This window comes from Gekko japonicus, unplaced genomic scaffold, assembly GCF_001447785.1.
Source record: "Gekko japonicus isolate JY-2015 unplaced genomic scaffold, Gekko_japonicus_V1.1 scaffold1348, whole genome shotgun sequence".
NCBI classification, from domain to species: Eukaryota; Metazoa; Chordata; class Lepidosauria; order Squamata; family Gekkonidae; genus Gekko; species Gekko japonicus.
The window spans coordinates 306,174-327,234 of NW_015163642.1; the positions used below are offsets into that span (position 1 = coordinate 306,174).

General features: G+C 43.3%; 2 protein-coding genes across 2 annotated transcripts in view; both read left to right on the forward strand.

Moving 5' to 3' along the window:
* The first annotated feature begins 511 nt into the window (after nucleotides 1–511).
* On the forward strand, nucleotides 512–11,603 carry LOC107107328 (gastricsin-like). Its single transcript, XM_015407610.1, has 9 exons — nucleotides 512–567; nucleotides 2,904–3,054; nucleotides 3,292–3,409; nucleotides 3,811–3,929; nucleotides 4,823–5,022; nucleotides 6,855–6,977; nucleotides 10,036–10,183; nucleotides 11,160–11,258; nucleotides 11,451–11,603. Exons 1-9 carry the CDS (start codon nucleotides 512–514, stop codon nucleotides 11,601–11,603), a joined length of 1,167 nt encoding a protein of 388 aa, XP_015263096.1.
* Nucleotides 11,604–20,036: 8,433 nt separating this feature from the next.
* The window catches only part of TFEB (transcription factor EB), an 84,144-nt gene continuing 83,119 nt past the window's right edge, over nucleotides 20,037–21,061 (forward strand). Inside the window, exon 1 of the mRNA XM_015407604.1 lies at nucleotides 20,037–20,205. The gene's annotated coding sequence lies outside the window, so the exon portion shown is untranslated. The remainder of the gene's footprint in view (nucleotides 20,206–21,061) is intronic.

The window sequence follows — 21,061 nt, forward strand, 5'->3', positions numbered from 1 at the left end:
GAACAAATTCCCCCCTCCCGATGATCTGCTATTTAGACTGGTAGTACTAGACAGCGATAGCATGAAAAAGCTACTGTAATATAGATTGTGGATATCACCCTTTTGTTTAATTGTTAAACAAAGCAGTGCGTTAATAGTTTTTAATTCACTGGGCTCTTTTATTTTTGGAAATAACTTCGGGGCTGAGGTGAAGAATGCTGTTTGTATCTTTCTATATCTTGATAACACCAATATAAGTACATTTATTATTCCTTATCAAATTTTAATAATCTCATATAAATAGTTTTTAATAAAAGCTCAGTGGAATGATAAAACCTTTCTTAGCATACTTAAGAACACTGATAATGGCTGAGTACAAGCCTAAGGGAGATAGCAATGTAAATTGATAAGGTTTTGGGTGCTAGCTTCTAAGATATAAAAAGCAGGAACTCCAAAAAAGAGACTTCAGCCCAGTTTCTGCTGTGGTACACAAAGCTCATTCGGGTGCTGTATGCAGGAAAACCCAAGGACCATGCAGTGGTTGATCTTGGCATTCGTTTGCTTCCACCTTTCAGAAGGCCTGATAACGTGAGTAGTCTTCAACTTCAACAATGATGAGTATGATAGCATTGTATTTACACATATTAGCAACATGCAGCTATTTTAGTCACTGGCATATCAGAATGCATCCTGAACTCCTCTGGCAGGCCATTCCACAAGGTGGGAACCACAAGAGAATGCACACGTATGGTCACCTGTTGATCTTGCCCGTTTGCAGGCTGGCACCCTCAGAAGGCCTTGTAAGGGATTTTTTTTTTCCCATACGGCTTTCCCACATTCTCATTTTACTCACTACTAAGTCCCTGTTTCTTAGGATTGTGTTTCCCCTTCCCCCAGTGGTCAATTCAATATCACACAGCTTTTTCCCCAGCATAAAAACCTGCAGTTTAAATCTGCAGGGAGATATGCTGGGGAAAAAGCTGTGTGATATTGAACTGATCATTAGAGGGAGCCAAACGCATGGAACAGAAACCCCCCCCCCCCCAAGAAACAGGAATTTAGCAATGAGTAAAATAAGAATATGGAAACGCCCATTAACAGAGACAGTCTGGAATAAAGAGAAAGAATCCAGAATAGGATTAAGCAGGTTCATAGGACCAGCAAAATGTTTTGTTTTAGTTGGCACATGGTGGGATCTTCACAGAATAGAACATAGAGCACATAGCCAAGTGAATCTTATTTTTGCAGCTTGTCAATTATGTAGCTAGTCCAATAGATATGTCACCCTGAATTTCTGCAATGAAACAGGGGGGAAAGTAGTTGTATGAATATACTTCTTGTATAGATTTCACTGGGGAAAGTGGTACTGAGGACTGGGAAGGGGATAATAATCAGGTAGGAAGGACCCACTTGAAAGGTCCCACCGATGTGATCCTGATATTTAAATGCATGTCATGGCAGCATGGGATCTTGCCGTGGGGAAGAAGCTCTGCTGCCGCTGTATGAACGGCTCACAAGAAAAGTGTCTTTAAGGCTGGTGGTGAAAATGCCATGTGGGCCCAATCCTGAAAGCCTACCTGAAGACACGCTAACTTGGCAGAGGCCCAGGCAGTCTTCCTCTGACTGAGGAGGCTTGAAAATGGCATGCATCAGGAGACAGGAGCCCTGACATCATTGGAGGTCAGGGTGTTTGCCAGACACACCCCATCTCTGCCCCTGGCTGTTCCCTCAAGGATTTACACAATACCAGATGTAGCATGAACTGTCCAGATTACTATATGGTAGTTTGTCGGTGATGCACTCTGTGATAACATCATTCATATTACACAGGTTTTAGTTTATTTGAGCATTCATTTTTTTTTAAAGTAGCCTTTATTGCCATGGAATTGAGCATTAATTGTGTCTGACTGTAGAAGCTATTGAGGCTTTATCTACAGCTCATGCAACTGTTGTTTCCTGGCCAACCATGCTGTTCCAAAGGTAACATAAAACTACAGAAATGGATTTCCTAGCTTTCATGAGGCAAATAAGGGTTGAACAATTTGTGGTTTAACATGTCCATTAAACTCTCAGTGTAGGCCAGATAATGGTGGAGATGTAGACAGATAATGAAAATAAAAGCACATGAAATAGCCTTATCCTAAATCAGACCATTGATCTATCAAGGCCAGTATCATCTATGTTGACTGGCAATGGCTGTCATCTGTTACATCTTCCACTATATAATCCTTTTCACCAGAAATGCTGGTGATTGATCCTGGGACCTTCTCCATGCACTAAACACTAAACACTAAAGCCATGACCCTTCCCTGTGTTGGAGAAAGATGCAGGAATAGACAATATCACCAGTCACATCTTTACTTGAATTAGAAGGCAGAACAATGACACTTCATAAATATTGTAATGCAATTTTGTTGAAGTGCCACAGATGTATCTTGGAAGGAAGGGGTGACAGTGGGAGAAGTGCAAGAACGCAGTAGTTTGAGAGTGAAGACATGGTATTTGCAAGAATTAATTAAATGCAAGACTAGCCCCCCCGTATGACATTAAAAAGGAAGGAGTCATCTTATATTCAAATACAAGTTACACTTATGTCCAGTAAGAATTTTTTTTCTGTATATAACATTTTTAGGAGGAATCATCTCACATTCAGGGTTGTTTCCTTCCGAGTCATTTGGGTATCTGAACTATCAGGAAAATCTAAGTGATATACTAGAGTCAGTTTTGGAGAAAACAGCTAGTGTAGGAGCAATTCTTCCTTTTCAAATTACAAAAAAAGTTGGCCATCAATCATGAACCAGAGAGTGCAAACATGAAAAACACTGATTGGTGTTCTGTTTGTGTGGTAATTGTTATCAACCAAGGGATGTTTAAATGCTACCCTGTTTATAGTCTACACTCTTCTCTCCCCCCCCCCCATCTAGTTTACCTTTGAAGAAGGGGAAGTCCATTCGAGAGGTGATGAAGGAGAAGGGAGTGCTGGAAGATTACCTGAAGCACCACAAGTTTGACCCAGCCAAGAAGTATCATTTCAATGAGTACAATGTTGCTTTTGAACCAATGGCATACATGGATGTGAGTCTCTCTTCTATTTTCCTTTTCTCTTCCAAGTTTGTGTTTTAGAGAGAACTTTGATACACTTTTCTTTGCCCTGTGTGAAATCTTAAAGGTCAGGACAACATGGTTTGGGTCTTTCTGTGTCCCCTTCTGCATCCTCCTGACTCAGTTCCTCCAGTCCTATGGGGGCCACTGGGCTCAGCTTACCCCTGGCATCCTTCTAAAATTCAGACTGTAACAACATTCTTTTCCTAGGCATCATACTATGGCGAAATCAGCATTGGAACTCCACCTCAGAATTTCTTGGTGCTGTTTGATACTGGCTCTTCCAACTTGTGGGTGCCATCTGTCTACTGCCAGAGTCAGGCTTGCAGTGAGTAGTCACTATCCAAGGGTTCGAAACTAGTTTCATTGGCAACTGTGAAGTCTGTTTTGATTAGATTGGAGACTGGGCTTCGAAACGGCCCTGCTATAGAGAAACTGAATTTTTCTGCACTTTGCTATTTGCTTGCTTTAGAACAAAACAGGAAGTGCAGAGCGAAACAGGAAGTGTAAGAAAACCCCTACAGTGCAGCACAAACATTTTGTATGATGAAAGAACTCAGTTTCCCATGTGACTTGCATCACCTGCACCATTCTTCTGGTCTCTTCACTTGGACAAGCTTCTATATTTTCTTACAGCTGCATTGTGACTTGCAGGGGTCAGTTGGACGAAGTGAGTGAACCTGAAATATCTGTGCAGACTTCACTTTATCTGATATTATTTTCTCCCAGGCAACCATGCAAGATTCAACCCCAGTCAGTCCTCCACCTACTCCACCAATGGGCAGACATTCAGCCTGCAATATGGCAGTGGCAGCCTCACTGGATATTTTGGCTATGACACTCTGACAGTAAGTGCTGCTACGGTCTAACTTGGGAATTATTAATATTTCCAACTAATCATTGCCAAGACCTTATTGTCAGAAATTCCTAGTGAACAGCTCTTGGCTGGAACCTAAGTTGTTGGCTTCTCTTGATTGTTTTGGCAGACTCAAAACATGGAATCACATAATCTGTCATCTGTCAAAAGTTGTCAAATAATAAATGCCATTGCATATCTATCAGATACCAAACAGAATTGATCGCCAGCCCTAAGATATTACCAGCTATTAAATACCATTGCATATCAACTCTCAGATACCACATACCATTACATTTCATTACTAAAAGCTGCCTACTAAGGCTGTTTCTCTAAGTACACTTGCTTGGATGTAAATCCAATTGAAATCAGTTGGATTCACTTGGGAGTAAACATAGGTAGGAGTGGATTATAAATAACATTGCTCATTAGCAATCCACTACAGCCCTGCACTAAATTCTATGCCTTTCATGTACGAAACGTAATCAGATGTTAAATACCATTTCATGTCAGCTTTTATTAAAGAAAACTTTCAAATGGTATATTATGCCAATAATCAATATGATCAAATATCAAATATTTAAATTAAATATCATAAGATGTGAAACACACACATATAATTAAAAATTCAGCAAATATTCATGTATTTAGAGAATACCTGGCAACAACATTTGCAACTCTGAAGACAATTGGGGGGATCAAGATTATTTCAACACTAGGCTGGTCCAGCATTCTGTTTCTGACATCAGCTGCCTTTGGAAGTTCACAAGCAAAAACAGAAAGCTGGCGGCAAGCTGTTGCCTGTATTCAGCATCTGGTATCCGTCTGTTCTTTTATATCCTGTGTCTATTCTATGTGACAGACTTTCTTCTTGGCCTCCTTTAGCTCCAGAACATTGTTGTCACAAACCAGGAGTTTGGCCTGAGTGAAAATGAGCCTGGCACCAACTTCATTTATGCCCAGTTTGATGGCATTCTGGGAATGGCCTACCCTTCTCTGGCAGTAGGGGGTGCTACCACTGCTTTGCAGGCGATGTTGCAGGAAAACTTGCTATCCCAGCCAGTCTTCAGCTTTTATCTGAGCAAGTAAGGGATTTAGCTACATTTTCCTCCAGCTTTATTGTTTCCTCCATTGTTTTTCATATATCATACTCACAAAGTATCAGTAACATGTTAACTTTCTATTTTACTGTTTTCTATTTTATTTATTTCAAACGTTTCTTAGCTGCCTTTCTACCTTACAGAATTTAAGGCAGCTTACAATGTGAACAAGCAATAACCACAAAAAGTACATTAAAACCACAATTTAAAACCACAGTTTAAGAACCTAGTAGATCATTGTGAAGTCAAAGGTGTGACCATCCCAAAATAAGAACAAGCAAGATAATTGTATTATCATGTTTGTGGGGTGTGTGTGTATGTGAGCACATTCCATACATATGGTTCTTTGCACCTGCATACACCTCTGGCCCCATGCTACTGAAAATCTGCAGTCGTGCTTGGAGGACAGAGATACCACTAACTAACAGTAACTGATAACTCTTAGGGTATAGCACGAAGTGCTGCTGGCAGTCCTGCTTCACTATTTCCTTTCTTAGCCCCTGTAACACCCTTGTGTAGGGGCCAGAAAAGCCCAGCAGGAACTCATTAGCATAATAGACCACACCCAACAGGAGACACTCATTAGCATATTAGGCCACACACCTCTAATGTAGTCAATTCTAATGAGTTTTTGCTGTTGGGTGCGGCCTATTATGCTAATGAGTTCCTGCTGGGTGTGGCCAACTCATGAGCCAGCCGGAACTCTGTTCCGGTGCGTTCCTGCCCAAAAATAGCCCTGGTAGGGGCAGGCACGCAGTCCTGGAGAAACACCATCAGCAATGGCTACTGATTTGCAGAGCATGAGCAATGGGATGAGATCCTATGCTCAAGGGCCTCCATAGAAATAATTAGGGGGGGCAAGATCACTCAGATCACTCTAGAACTCTTCCTGACTAGTGTTCTTGTGTTAACAAAAAATCAGTATGGACCCCCATACTCGGATAGGGCAATTAACACATTGAAATAATAATAATAATAATAATAATAATAATAATAATAATAATAATAATAATAATAATAATAATAATAATTCCACCTGTTCATTATTGTGCTGTGCAGCCCAGCCCTGCACTGGACAGCTGTTTGTCTTGATATTCAGTTGATGAGACCTAGAGGATGTGAAAATGGCTGCACTAGCCTAATTCTGTTAAAAAACCTCACAGATTAACTTTTATTAAATTGATTTATGAGAATTTTAATCTACTGCTCTTTGCGTCAGATCAATAAGAAAACAGGCAACAATTCACAAATTTCATTACTATCAAAGTAAACTGTGAATAGCAAAATAGTAACAAAGGTATATCAAACTGTATTTTAATATATATGGAACAACAAATTCAGAATATTCTGGTTTTGCAAACATATGAAATTTATCAGGAGTTGATGTCCTTAAAAGATTGGAATACTAGAAGTGCCTGCTGAAAATATCTCTCCAAGGTGAGCCGGATGGTTTTATATTTCTCAAACTAGGTCTACTTCTTTACATAATATACTTTTATTCATTTATTTCCCAATGGGGACCCACAGTCTCCTTACAATAACCCTATGAGGTAGGTTAGGCTGAGATTTGTAGTGGCCCAAAGTCACCCAGCAAGCTTCCATGGCAGAATGGGGATTTGAACCAGATTATCCCAGATCCTAGTTCAACACTCTAATCATTACACACACTGGCTCTGTCATAGCTTATACTGTGAATAAAACTTTGTTGGTTTTCAAGGTGCCACTGGACTCAAACTTTGTTCTGCTGCTTCAGACCAACACAGCTACCCCACCTGAATCTAAGTTATGAAATCTAATTCTTTCTCTTGTGCTTGCAGCCAACCAAGCTCTCAATATGGCGGTGAGGTTGTCTTTGGAGGAGTAGACAGTCGCCTTTACTCTGGACAGATCTATTGGGCTCCTGTTACCCAAGAACTTTACTGGCAGATTGGAATTCAAACGTAAGTTGCATTTTTGATCAATGGTTTTAAAGGAAACCCATTCAAACAGCTGAAGATGTTCCCAGTCTCCTCACAATCTCTGAATGTCTGAACAAGGGCTCTGCTTCACTTTTGGGGGATTTGATAGATACCCTTCTAGGCAGGAAGGGTAAAGTAAAAAGGAGAAAAAATGTAGAAAAACAGGTGTAAAATGAATTTTTTGTTTTAGTTCTTATGGATCCCTATGTGTTTTGCAATTCACTTAGTCAGAGGATCTTTCCAAAGTTATTAACTTTCCACCTTGAGCAGTAAGATAATTGAAACTAAGGTTGGCTGTGTGTTTTTTTGCTGTGAGTAAAGTAAAGCCATTAAGTAAGGGAACACTTCTCCAGGTTATCTTCTACATTATTACATTTTTTTCTTTGCAGTTTTTCCAAAGTCAGTGGTCATACTGGGATCTTTGGGTATGGAGGCCAGTTAACATAGAATCATAGGGTTGGAAGGGACCTCCAGGGTCATCTAGTCCAACTCCCTGCACAGTGCAGGAAATTCACAAATACCTCCCCCCACACCCACAATGACAGCTGTTCTACACCCAGAAGATGACAAAAAAAACCGCTCCAGGATCACTGGGGGTCAAACTGGCCTGGAGGAAAAAATTGCTTCCTGACCCCAAAGTGACAATCAGCATTTCCCTGGGCGTGTAAGAAAGGGCCACAAGAACTAAGTATTGATGCAACCCTTCCTGCCCTTCCTCTCATGATCTGCCTAAGTTCACAGAATCAGCATTACTGTCAGATGGCCATCTAGTCTCGGTTTGAAAACCTCTAAAGACGGAAAGCTCACCACCTCCCAAGGAAACCTATTCCACTGAGGAACCACTCTGTCAGGAAGTTCTTCCTAATGTTTATCTGAAAACTCTTCTGATTTAATTTCAACCCATTGGTTGGACATTATACTTTTGTTGATATAGCCCAAAATTTGCCTTTTTAGCAACCACATCACACTGCTGACTCATGTTCAGTGTATGATCTACCAAAACCCCTAGAACCTTTTTGCACATACTACTGCCAAAACAAGTCTCCCCCATCCTATAATTATGCATTTGATTTTTCCTGCCTAATTGCAGAACTTTACATGTATCCCCATTGAAATTAATTTTGTTTTAGCCCAGTTTTCCAGCCTGTCAAGATCATCCTGTATCTTGACTCTGTCTTCTATCATATTTGCTACCCCTCCCAATTTAGTATCATCTGCAAATTTAATAAGCATTCCCTCTATCCCCTCATACAAATCACTGATAAAGATGTTGAACAAAACAGGTTCCAGGACAGATCTTTGAGGCACGCCACTTGTCACTCCTCTCCAAGATGATGAGGAACCATTCACAAGCACTCTTTGGGTGCAATCAACCAGTTACAGATCCACCTAACAGTCACAGGATCCAAACCACATTTTTCCATTTTGTCAACAAGAATATTATGTGGAACCTTATCAAAAGCCTTGCTGAAATCAAGATAAACTATGTCTACAGCATTCCCTTGATCCAGCAAGGTAGTAACTTTCTCAGAAAAAGAGATAAGGTTAGTCTGACATGACCTGTTCTTGAGAAACCTGTGCTGGCTCTTAGTAATCACAGCTGTCCTTTCTAAATGCTCAAGGACTGTCTGTTCGATTTGTTCTAAAACTTTCCCAGGTATAGACGTTAAGCTGACGGGTCAGTAGTTACCCGGATCCTCCTTTTCCCCCTTCTTGAAGATGGGGACAACATTTGCCCATCTCCAGTTTTATTTTGCTGCTACAGAGTATCATGGCTACCCAGTATCTGCTGAAGGCTGAATTCAAGGGTGGGGGGCAGTCAAGATGGTTCATCTGCCACTCTTTGCATATTTGCCGGTATTAGAATAAACATATTAGCTACCAACATGCATCTTGGCTTGACTTAAAGTGCTTCACAGCCTGGGGGCCTCCAAGCATCTCTCTGTATGGATGCAGCTGCCAATTCTACTTGGTGTGACCATCACTAAGGACTGCTGCCATCCACTTGAGAGGTTCTTCTGTGGCTGCCCCAGCCCTCGGAATGGGAATCCAGAGGCTGTGTGCAGGACTCCATCCCTTCCACTCTTGTGGAAAGTATTTAAGGCTGCATTTTCTGAGGGGATTTCTCTGATGCTCCATTTGGTTTGTTGGAGTGATCTAAAACAGACCTAAAATGGATTTGTACTGTGTACCATTAGGATGTGTAATGTGTACTATGGATATACATATATATCACTGGCCAATATTGTTGGCCTTTGTGTCTGTAGATTTTCCTGTGCCAACTTGCCTATTGTTGTAAGCTGTTCCAAGGAAAGGTTAAAAAGTTTTAAATATACAAATAAAATACCATCTGCATTCTAAAACAAATGGGAAGCATTTCTGAATGTAAGTGTGTAAAATCAGATTGTAAAACCAAGATGGCAAGCCATGGACTCCCTGTACAGTCTTAGGCTAGGCACCAAGCTCTTCTGTTTCCATGGCTTCTTGAGGTCATGTCAGTGTTCCTGTGAGGATTAAGAGGACCATGATGACGTGTGATTCATATACAATGGCACTGGGATTAGATCATTTAGAGAATGGTATGTATATTTTCTTGCATTCAGTTCAGTGAGAATAAAATAGGTGTTACTGAGCTTGTGTTCTTAATGTGTTAGTTGTTTTCTGGCTTCATACTGATACACATTTGGACCATGTAATCTCTATTGTACTGTGCTACAAGTTACTCACTGACTGAATACTGATGTACAAGTAAACCATATTATCCAAATGGCAAATGGGGAAGATCATGAGTGTGACTGGTTTGCTTGAATCAGCACTAAGTTTGAATGGGTGTCACTATTTAATCATCTCATACTTTCCGGGATACAATCTCTCTCTTTCTCTCTCTTTTTCTCTGGACTTCTGTCTGCATCACGATTAAAGGCCGTGAGATGGAGACAACTTCTTCATAGAGATGAATCCGTTAAAAGAGCATTTGGACCCACTGTCCAAGTACCATGTAAAAACCACACACAAAGGGATTTTCTGTGTTTCCCCTCAGGTTCTCTATTGGAGGACAAGCTACTGGATGGTGTGGTCAAGGCTGCCAGGCTATTGTGGATACTGGAACATCCCTTCTCACTGTTCCTCAGCAGTTCATGGGGAGTTTCTTGAATGCTGTGGGTGGTCAGCAAAATCAGTATGGAGAGGTAAGTAGCTGTAAAAGCAGGGCTACCAAATTTTGTTGAGTATGTGGGCAGTTCTGGATTTTGAGAACAGTTAGTGGGCAGCCGTGTTCCCTCTAAGCTGAGTTAGTGTGAGCTAGCTCACAGTCTTTTAGCCTCCAGCTCACACATTTTTTGTCTTAGCTCAGGAAGGATGGCTCCAGAGCAAACTAATTTATGCAGTAGACAAATTGCTCGCTCACAACTTTAATGCCAGTAGCTCACAAAGCAGAATTTTTGCTCACAAGACTCCACAGCTTAGAGGGAACATTGGTGGGCAGCACCATAAAGTAGCTGCCAAGTTGGGGCAAGGGCACAATCAATCACAAAATGGCTGCCTCAAGCAAAGTGTTCTTCTGTGATGGAGGCAGCTGCTTCCAAATGCAGACACAAAGCAACTCCTGCTTAAACGTAGAGGAAAGCCAGGGTTGGCTCTTTGCTCTGGGAAGTGACACTTTGGGGAAGAAGAAACTGGCATCAGGATATGCACAAGGGTGTGCCCAGAGGACCATGAGCACCATGTCGGGGATGACTATTTACAGGATAGCACAGTGAGCCGGGTGAGACTGATACAGAAGCGTGTGTGGCAGTGTGTACAGCTGGTCACAGAGCCATGAAGAACCCTGGAATTGATGACTATTGAATAAACTGTTGTGGCCAAATAATTAAATGAGCTCCATACAGTCCCAACTGTCTACTGTTCTGCCTAAGGTTGCTGACTCCAGGTTGGGAAATTCCTTGAAAACTGGCGGCGGCGGTGGGGGGGGGCTAGCCTGGGAAATGTTAAGTTTGGGGAGGGGATGGAGCTCAGCAGCGATGTCATGCCATAGAGTCCACTCTTCAGAGCTGTCATTTGCTCCAGAAGAAGTGACCTCTGTAGTCTGGAGATCAGTTGTAATTATGGGAGAACTCCAGAGCAACCTGGAGGTTGGCAACCCTAATTCCTGCCTTCTTTTTACAGTATGTCGTTGACTGCAGCTCTGTCCAGAATCTGCCCACCATCTCCTTCACCATCAATGGAATTTCCTTCCCTCTGCCTCCCACTGCCTACATCCTCAATGTACGTATTATGGCTTTGAATATCACTCATCTGTATTCTTTTGGCATCAGAACTGTAGAGGGGAGAGCTAGAGTTATGGAGATGTGGGGGAGAAAAAGACAGCAATATCCACATATGAATTTTACCCTAGTTTTTACCTCGTGTTTCCGGCTTTCTGAGTACCACTCACCAGCCTTCTTTATTGTTTCACAGAACAATGGCTACTGCACAGTTGGGATTGAGCCCACCTATCTGCCCTCCCAAAATGGACAGCCTCTCTGGATCCTGGGTGATGTCTTCCTCAGGCAGTACTACTCCGTCTATGACATGGGCAACAACAGAATTGGCTTTGCTACTGCTGCTTAAGCTGAAAGGGGTAGTTGAGTGCCTTCCCATGTCCCCATTACAATTCATCTCTACCTTTCTTTCAAGATTCTTGTGTTCCATTGATTTTGAACTATCTGGTCTCTGAACCATGTTTTTTCTTCTCTAATTATTGGTTGGTGTTGCAATGATGCTTGCAGTGCATTGGATAATAAATAGTTAAAACTGGGCTGAAATCTCCACAGTTGTTTTGCTATCCAAACAGGACATTAAAGATTTGTTGTTGGAAATTGTGTTCTTTAGGGTAACTAATAGTTAATTATTATTTGGTTTTTTAAAAAAATCTATATATCTAATAGTGAACTGGCCCCCTCTGTGCGGATCCTTAAATCCGGACATCGGGGGCACTTGGGGGGGAGGGAGAGGTTTGTGCACACGTGGGGCAGTCCCCACGTGTGCACAAAAATCCTAAATGGTGACAAAAATTTTGGGGGGATGTTTAAATCCCCCCAAAAGTGCCAGAGAGTTCCATGCGCATGCGCACGGAACGCTCTGCGACCGAGGCTGCCGCTGCTTGGAAGGGGAGCGGCGAGCCGGGAGGGGGGGCCCAGAGCGGTGAGGGCCGATCGGCGAGCCGATTGGCCCTCGGTTCGGAGCCGGGGGGTGGAGGTGGGTAGAGGGAGAGAGAGAGAGAAAGTCGTGAGGCCCAGCGGCTCCACGCCGCGCAGGCCTCACCTTGGAGCCGGTGAGGGGGAGAAGAGAGAGGGGAGAGAGAGAGAGGGAGAGAGAGAGAGAGAGTGTGTGTGGTTTGGAGCCGGGGGTGGGGAGAGAGAGAAAGTCATGAGGCCCGGCGGCTTCACGCCGGGGGATGGCGAGGAGCCGGGGGGGAAGGCAAGGGGGGGATGGAGGACATGGGGGAACCAGCGGGATGGGGGTACCTACCTCCTCCTGCTGCTTCCTTTGCCTCCCCCCCACGAGGAGGGCCGGCTGGACGGCGCTCTTGAGGAGCGGGGCGGGCTCCCTCTCTGGGCTGTGGGGCTCGGAGCCGGGGGGGGGAAAGAGAACAAGTGGAGACCCAACTAGAACACAGTAGGCAACATTTTGTTGCGGGTCTCCACTTGTCCTTGCTATTCTCCAGGGAGCTTAAAGCAGTGGACATAATTTTCTATCTACCATGTTATCCTCACAAGAACCCCGACAAATAAGTGGCTAAGAGAGTGAGTGGCCCATGGTCACCTAGCAAGTTTCATGGCAGGGTAGGGGTTTGATTCAGCATCTCAGTACAGCACTAGCAACTACACAATAGCAGCTCTGTCTTTCATGATAGCTCAGAGCAACGTACATTCCTATTCCTTCCCCATTTTATTCTCAAAATGCTGTGAGGCAGTTAGGCTGAGAGAGAGTGACTAGCCCAAGGTCACCTAGTGAACTTCATGGCAGAGTGTGGATTTTTACTCTGGTCTCCATGTTTGTAGTGCAATAGTCTAAACCTTTGTGTGGCCTAAGGAGAGATCCCTTAGTTGAAGCATAGTAATGAAAGGTGCTGGGGACCCATTAAAGGGGGGGGAGAGAGAAAAGGTTATCTCTGTCATTAGTGAAAGGATTTAGACAAAAAAGGGTCTTGGATCTATATATAAACCACATCGAGAATTGCACAAGGGCACATGCTTAGATCTGCGAATTTTCTGTTCTCCTGCTGCCACTGAACTCGTTGATGTGTGTATAGGGAAGTGTGTGTGCGTGCATGAGAGAGACAATTATTTTATAGAATAATAGAATTGGGAATGACCAAAAGGTTAATACACGAAAGGCAAACCCATCCATCTACTCTTACAGATAAACCCACACAATCCAGATTACAATAACATCACAAATGAGAGAGCATGTCCACTGAAAAATGTGCTGACAGAGCAATAGGGGTCTGTATATCTCTTGTAAATGACCCAGATTACCTAGTACAGATGACAGCATGTACACACACTGGCTCACCAGATAACCTTGCCTATTGTAGTCACTATTTCCCTCACTCCCCTGGAAATTCATAACATTTACCTGGAGACTTAAAACTACATGCAGTTTCTTTTGTGCAATTCATACATGTTTAAAGAACAGGAAAACATAATGCTGTTTTTTGGCCAAGAAGATTGTGATGTGAAGATATTCCAGATTTTTTCCCCTTGGATTGGCTTTCCAAAGTGTAAGCAGTGGTGGGCATAGTTGGCCTGGGAAGGGGAAGATCAAGATTTATTCCAGCAGTGTTTAGACAGACAATGAAAAGGTTAGGGATATTAGTTCAGTTCAATTTACATCCACATTCTGGATGGGCTTGTACATTTGAATGGAATTAAAACTAAAAGCAGGGCAGATTGATAGCATCTGAATATTATGTTTATGGTATCTGGAACCAGCAAGTGATATGTGCCAGTTTGTGTATGAACATCTGGTTAGCTGGACTGTGGGGGGGGGAGCAATTGGTAATCTTAACACATACAGAAAGATAACATGATGATCTGCATTGTAATATTGCCACCTAGTGGGTCTTGGTCTATTTTCCTGCCCAGAAATGTGCATACATTCTAAAGATGGTGCTGGTACAAGGTCCAGCAAGTTTTGTCTGGTTATCTGGAAACTGGCCTAATCCCAAGCATATTTCTTTCTTATCATGGCAAACAGCCAATTCAGGCTTTTGTAATGGCTGGAGTATGTGTGTGTGGGGTGTGTGTGCTGTCTACAGTTATGAGGTATGGAGAAAAGGGCATTCTCCTAATGTTGACAGGCATACTGTTTTCTTATTACTGCACATATTCCACAGTGGGACCCAGGACCTACAGTGACAGCATTCAACAGAGGATCATAAAACTTCTGATTTAATGTACCAGTCTGAAATTACTCACATTTGGCATACATATTCCATATCCTACAATTTCAGCCACCATTTTGTCCAGTTCCTGCACATGGCAGGCTGGCAAATTATCAATGAGGCTTCCATGAATATTCTTGTGCATTCCTACCCAAACATCTGGGACTTAAGGATTTAAACAATGCCACGTTTATAATTTCCCTCTCAGGTTCTTCTGTGTTTCAGTAAGCCGTACTGAAGTTTTTATAGTTTATTATGGATTTATGTTCCTATTTGTGGATTTCATTAGAGACCTGTAGATACATTTGTTGATTAGTCATTTGTTTTACTGGTGTGTATACACATATGAATGCTGTCCAAGGATAATTATTTGCTGAAATCGTCTGTTGGACCTGTTACCCATGCAGAAACGAGGAAGTGCTTTATAACAACCTTGGAATTTACAACAGAATGCTTGCCTGCATCAAATAATTGGCAGTCGTCGTGAAGGAATACAGTGTCAACTGGCTGAACTGAGATCCAGGCTCATTGGGTCCCGATCATACATTTGATTTTTCTGGGCTTTTAACTGAGATGTTGTAGCTTGATTATATATTGATATTCTATTTTAAAACAATGTAACACATTTTCATATACATTCATCAGCTACTCAAAATATACAAACCCTGGGTGCCCTGGTGAATGTTTGAACTATCACAGTAGCAATGTATGGACCAACCTCAGGTACAACACACCCAATACCCTAAGTTATATGCAGGACAATTCTGACTTCTTGAGGAAGATACAGGCCACTGGCAAACTCCAACAGAATACCACTCTGGTAGCAGTGATGCATAAGCACTATACAGCAAGGACTACAAGCCAACAGGAATATTATCCATGATGATACTACAGCACAGCTGGCCCCAAACTTTGTCACCTTGTCACCCACAATTACTTCCAATCTGGGGACACTGCATTTTAATGTTAATAACATTGCTGTGGAGCTCTACATGTTCATGACTGGTTTTGGAGCTGCTGCCATTCTTCAACAAGTGGGACTTCAAAGGAAAGCTTCCACATGACATTGCTGAATTATAATTTAGTCAGAAGTATGTCTATGTTAATTGAGATTTGAACACTAATATAACTGGCGTTAAGTTAGATTAGGTAAAACAGGAAAAGTGTGTATGATAAATGGTTGCTGTGCTTCGTTCGTATATGCCCAAGTTTTATACAGAAATGCTACAGATGATATCTCTTGCATTTCACAGCTCTTTCAACTACCCTGTTCACCAGGCTTTCCCCCTCCATATAGTTCATGGATCTGATGAAGTGGGCTCTGGCCCATGGCAATTTATATGTAGAGCTCTGGGAGTTCAGGCTGTTGGGTGGAGTATTTGATTTGCACGTTGGAAGAAGTGTAGTGTATACTGCTAGTTTGTTCATTATAACCTTGGTGGGTTAAGGAGCATGAGGCTGGTCATTCCTGAATTGGGAGGGGAAAAAGAAGGCAGGGAGAGGAAGCTCTTTCGAAACCCTTGTGTCAACTCCAAGTGACTGTGTCATTGCTGAAAAGCCTCAGCTGAAGAAGCAGTAGGTAGGAGCTCTGAAAAAAGCAAGTAGATTCTCATTCAGGACCTTACCTCTCAGATGCTCCTTCCACACTGCTAAGCTGATTTCTTCTGGTGTGGGCCCTTTCTCCTAGCCTCTGTTTGCTGATATAACTTTTGGGGGAGAAGGTTGGACCCCAAACTGTCTCTTTGAATCAAAGATGATTTCTTCTAATGTGTTCCCTTCTACCCTCTGCTGGCTGAAATAATTTCCAGGGAGGAGGCTGGCCCTCAGAACTTCACTTCAGGTTGGGGGCTTGGTTCCAAGAAACTGTGGTAGTCACCCCTGGTTGTGCTACATTCTGCAAGAAAACAGCACTTCCAGCTCATTGACTATCAGACTGCAGAAACTATCATCTCCTAAAACAAGTTTTGCCAAAGACAGTACTTTTAGAATCCAGGACATTTGCTGAGAGCTGCAGTCTTAATGAACTAAGGCTTGACTTGATAGGCTATCACTCATCTTCAGACTCTGGACATTTGGTTTGGGAAGGAGAGGAGGTTTGGAGGGGGGAGTACCATTTCCAATGGTGCAAATGTATTTCCTTCTGTTACAATAAATACAGTTGTTTTGCTTTAACCAGGGTGTTTATGTAGAAGGCGGAGAATTAAGAAAACAGACCCTTGACTTTGAAGTTGACCTTGGTTCCAACACCTGGATTACATACACCACAATAAATCTGTTAGTCTTTAAAGTGCCACAAGTCTTCTTTTGTCTTTATTTCACACTGTAGTTAGAAATAACACTTTCTATAGTAATATGACTTTGACAGTTGGGGCATAGTATTGTGGTAATTCACACATGGACACAGTAATCACCTTCCTACCTTTTTTGTGTTTATTTCTCACATACAGGGGGAAAATGTCAATAGTCCAGCAGCACTTTAAAGACTAACAAAAAATGTGGCAGGGAATGTGCTTTCGTGAGTCACTGCTCACTTCTTCAGATAAATGTGAAAATGGGGAAAATGTGTCATCCACCTTCCCATGTTTTCTTTTCGCATCTCCTCCATGATTTCACCATTCCTTTTTAAAGCCAGTTAGTAATGGCTATTCCATAGTTAAGCATTCTGTGTATTCTGCTCATAAATGCTTGCATAGGTGCATTTGGTAACCTCATCCTACTCCAATATTAAAATAAGCTTTTTTAAAGATAAAATTAATAGGGATGGTTCTTCTTTGAATGGTTTACATTCTCAGGTTTTCAACTTTAAATTCATCCAACACCCTGTTTCACACAGCAGCCAACCAGTTGCCATGGAGGGCCAACAAACAGGGCATAGAGGCCAAGGCCTTCCCTTGAAGTTGCCTCTGAATGTCAGTGCTGCCAGACATCAGAAGGGGAGGGCCTCAACCTCTATGCCCTGTTTGTTGGCCCTCCATGGCAACTGGTTGGCTGCTGTGTGAAACAGGATGCTGGACCAGATGGAGGAATGGACCGATCCAGCTAGGCTGCTCTTATGTTTCTACCCAGTGTGCATTCAAACTTAACCGTTCTAAACAGTAATTTCTAGGCCAGGCTTCCCTGTGGACACTTTTAGAATTTTGAGACTAGGAATAAGCATTACCGCAAACTGGCTACCCTACTTTGGCTATTTCCTACCCATTCACTCCATTTACATCTCATACTTTAAATGTAAGGTTTTTGTTAGTTTTTAATCTCATAAACCATGCTTTTGGGACTTTCACATTAGCAACTCTTTCTGGGGGTGTGGGGCTGGTAATATAGTGATTTTTAAAAGGAATCTTTGCATCAAATATATTCAAAAGTATCAATACATCTATTTTTCAACATGGCAAATCTATGGATACTTCAATCCAGAGATTGGAGCCATGGACAGACAAGATAGATTTTTATATGGACCTGAAAAAAACCCAGGTTTGGAAAAGAACCTGGGGAAAAGATATATATATGTATATATATGTATATACATGGGGTGAAAACCCCCCAAAATAATAGAAGCAGAGCCTGTAGAATTTTAATGACGAAGATTAAAATGTGGGATTTGCTGCTAGAGGATGTAGTGATGGCCACAGGAACTGACAGCTTTAAAAGGGGGATTACATAGATTCATGGACAATAGGTCTATCAGTGGCTACTAGCCATGGTGACTGAGTGGAACCTCCACATTCAGAGGCACTAAATCCCAGAACCAGGAGGTAACATTGGGGAAGGGCTTGGCCTCTATGCCCTAATGTTGGACCTCCAGAGGAACTGGTTGCCCAGTGTGTGAGATAGAATGCTGGACTAGATGGACCACTGGTCTGATACAGCAGGGCTCTTCTTAGGTTTTTACGTAGTTTTATGAAATGGATGCCCTCTGAGATGTGGCTATTTGTTGCCAAGTAACCCAGATAGTACTGCCAGCCTTCAAACTTTGGTTTCTGTCACTAAAAGGCAGGGCCCTTTTCAGGGCTGTTTCAGCCTTTAAAGGAAGGTTCATTGGGGCAAGGCCCAGCAGCAACCTGACTTGCATGACTAACTGTTCAACTGCTACTGTTCAACAGCAGGCACCCCATGAAAGCCAGGATGGTGTAGCGGTTAGAGTTCAGACTAGGATCTGGGGGACCCTGGATCAAATCCCGCTCTGCCATGGAAGCTCAAGGGTGCCCTTGGGATAGTTACACATTCTCAGCCCAACCTGCCTCACAGGGTTGTTGTGTGGATAAAATGGTGGTGAGCAGAATGATATAAGCTGCTTTGGGGCCCCACAGGGGAGAAAGTCTGGGTATAAATGAAGCATATAACTAATAACCTAAAGACAGAAGGCAGTTAAATGGTAGGTTGATTAGTGGGAAGGAGAGAAGAAAGCAAGGAAAAGTGATGATATGGAAGTTGCCGGGAGGAGGGCAAAAATAAATAGCACAGGGACAGATTTCTTTATCCTATGGCAGAGTTACACACAAAAAGAATATAATAATATAAAATATGTAACCCAAGTTGTTACAATGGCTATACAGACCAACTGGACAATCCCCGCTAATATCTAAAATTTTGGTCCAGTCAGTCACCTTCTTGTGGTGCACCCTGGATAACACTAAAGAGTTAGAACTTTTGGCTGCCAGACAATAGTAGGATCTCCTGGCTACACTACACCCATGGAATAAATAAATAAATAAATCAATCAATCAAACAGTCCTTCTCAGGACTACTTGACAAGGGGTATAGGAAATTGCATCCGAATCTGCCAAATGGGGACAAGAGATACCAGGAAACTGAGGCTCCCACACAAATCCCTGCAGGATGCCCACTGCACAACTTGGTCCACCCTAGTGGCTGGCACCACACATCTGGGCCAGTTTTCTCAGGTAGAGACTGCCAGGGGGAGAGAAGGAGAGAAAGCTGAAGACTGGGTAGGTTGGCTGGTAGGTGAGGAGGAGAGAAGGAAACAGAAAAAGGGGAGAAGTTATTGTGACTTTCAGGGAACAGAAGAGAAAAAAATGAGACCCCCCCCCCCTTTTTCAAAAAGGCAAGCAATGTGCTTTGATTGACATTCAGTAAGGGGTTAAGAAAAAATACACTACTTAACGTTGCCAACTGGAGATCTGGGGGGTAGAGCCTGGGGAGGGTGGGGTTTGCGGACCGCTACAGCGCACAATGTCATTTTTCAACAGATCTCTTTTATCTGGACATCAGGACCCAGCTGAAAGCTGACAACCCGTAGTGGATGCTATAATATTTAAAACAGGATTAGAAAGGAAAAAATAAAAACCAGGGCAAAAATGTGGCAAAAGCAGAGCAACAACAAAAACTGCAGCGCCCAGTAAATATCGACACTCACTGCGCGTTCCTGAAACAGCTTCCAACCTGCTCTGCTCCGAAGCACGACTAAATAGAGAGCGAGGAGGTTCTTGGAACTACATTTCCCAGCAGACTAAATAGGCAAAAGAGAAGGGGTGTGGCTTGAAACAGTTGAGTGCTGCCCTCTTTTGGGTACACCTAGGAAGTTGAAGAGGGAGAAGGTGACGGTAAATGAGGGGGAGGCAGAGCTGTCCGTAGCGTCCGGGGGGGCTGGGGAAATAGAAGAGCCCCAGGCAACGGACAGAGGAGTAAGTGTGACAAGTGGACTATCTGGCGACAAGAGACAGCGCAACGGGAAAAGGCGAGGCAAAGAAAGGTCACCGAAGGTGAACCAAGTTTACCAAGTGGCTTTGGTGGTTTTTCTCTAAGTGGTCTGACCTTCACGGGAGGGTAAGTACGGAAAGATCGGGGACACTCGATTACAGGTGGCGCAGGGTGAACGGCACTGTCTCAAGACAATGCTTGGAGCTGGTGGTGGGTCTTTTCTGCCGAGAGGAGCAACTCCAGTTTTGTGGGTGAAGAGGTGAGAGAAAGGCCGGGAGAGCACTAGACGAGCGAAACCCCGTTTAACCTTAAAGGCGCGTAGGAGCTTCTAAGCGAAGCAGGTGAAAGAGGGCAAGAGGAGCCCAGACAGCGCGCATCGCCGCCGGGGAGGCAGTCAGCAGAATTTGACCGGAGGGGGGGGGGCACCGTGGGGTTAATTGACAAGGGGTAGGGAAAACGCCGATCGGCAGAAAGAGCGGGGCTGAGGGAGAGTTGTGCGCAGGACATTTTTTGTTTGCTTGCAACAGCGTGATTCGAGTTAATGTTGAACAATTAATGTTGAATAATTTTGGGGGCTGGAATAGGAGAAATGCTGGATCCCGATTTAAATTTTACCCGAAGAACGTTAATTGATCCTAGGAAGGAAAGAAAGAAAGAGGTGCATTGCCTTGAAGCCTAAGGAGCTCTCCGGAACCAGCAACCAGGCGGCAATGCAACTGTGCGGGTTGGGGAGAAAGAGGAGCGTCGCTGCCCTTGTGAATACCCCCCCCACGGTGGAGGGGTGCGTTTTGGAGGGGGGGCTTTCGCCTCCCCCCCACTCCGTCTCAGCACTGCTGCTCGGCGATTAGAGGGGAGTGGACGAGGGGATCTTATGTAACTGTTACGACAGAAAGCTGGGAGGCTGAGCTGGGGAACTGCCGGGTCAAGCGGGGTTGCGCCGGGGTTAGCTGTCCTTCGTTTTTTTGCACCCGGCGGGGGTGTG

Bases quoted from the DNA above. Each gene is read 5' to 3' on its own strand.
- LOC107107328 (XM_015407610.1), top strand. From the start codon at position 512: ATGCAGTGGTTGATCTTGGCATTCGTTTGCTTCCACCTTTCAGAAGGC. The intron at 3,055-3,291 runs GTGAGTCTCTCT...TTCTTTTCCTAG, and splicing joins AACCAATGGCATACATGGAT to GCATCATACTATGGCGAAAT. The intron at 6,978-10,035 runs GTAAGTTGCATT...GTTTCCCCTCAG, and splicing joins TGGCAGATTGGAATTCAAAC to GTTCTCTATTGGAGGACAAG.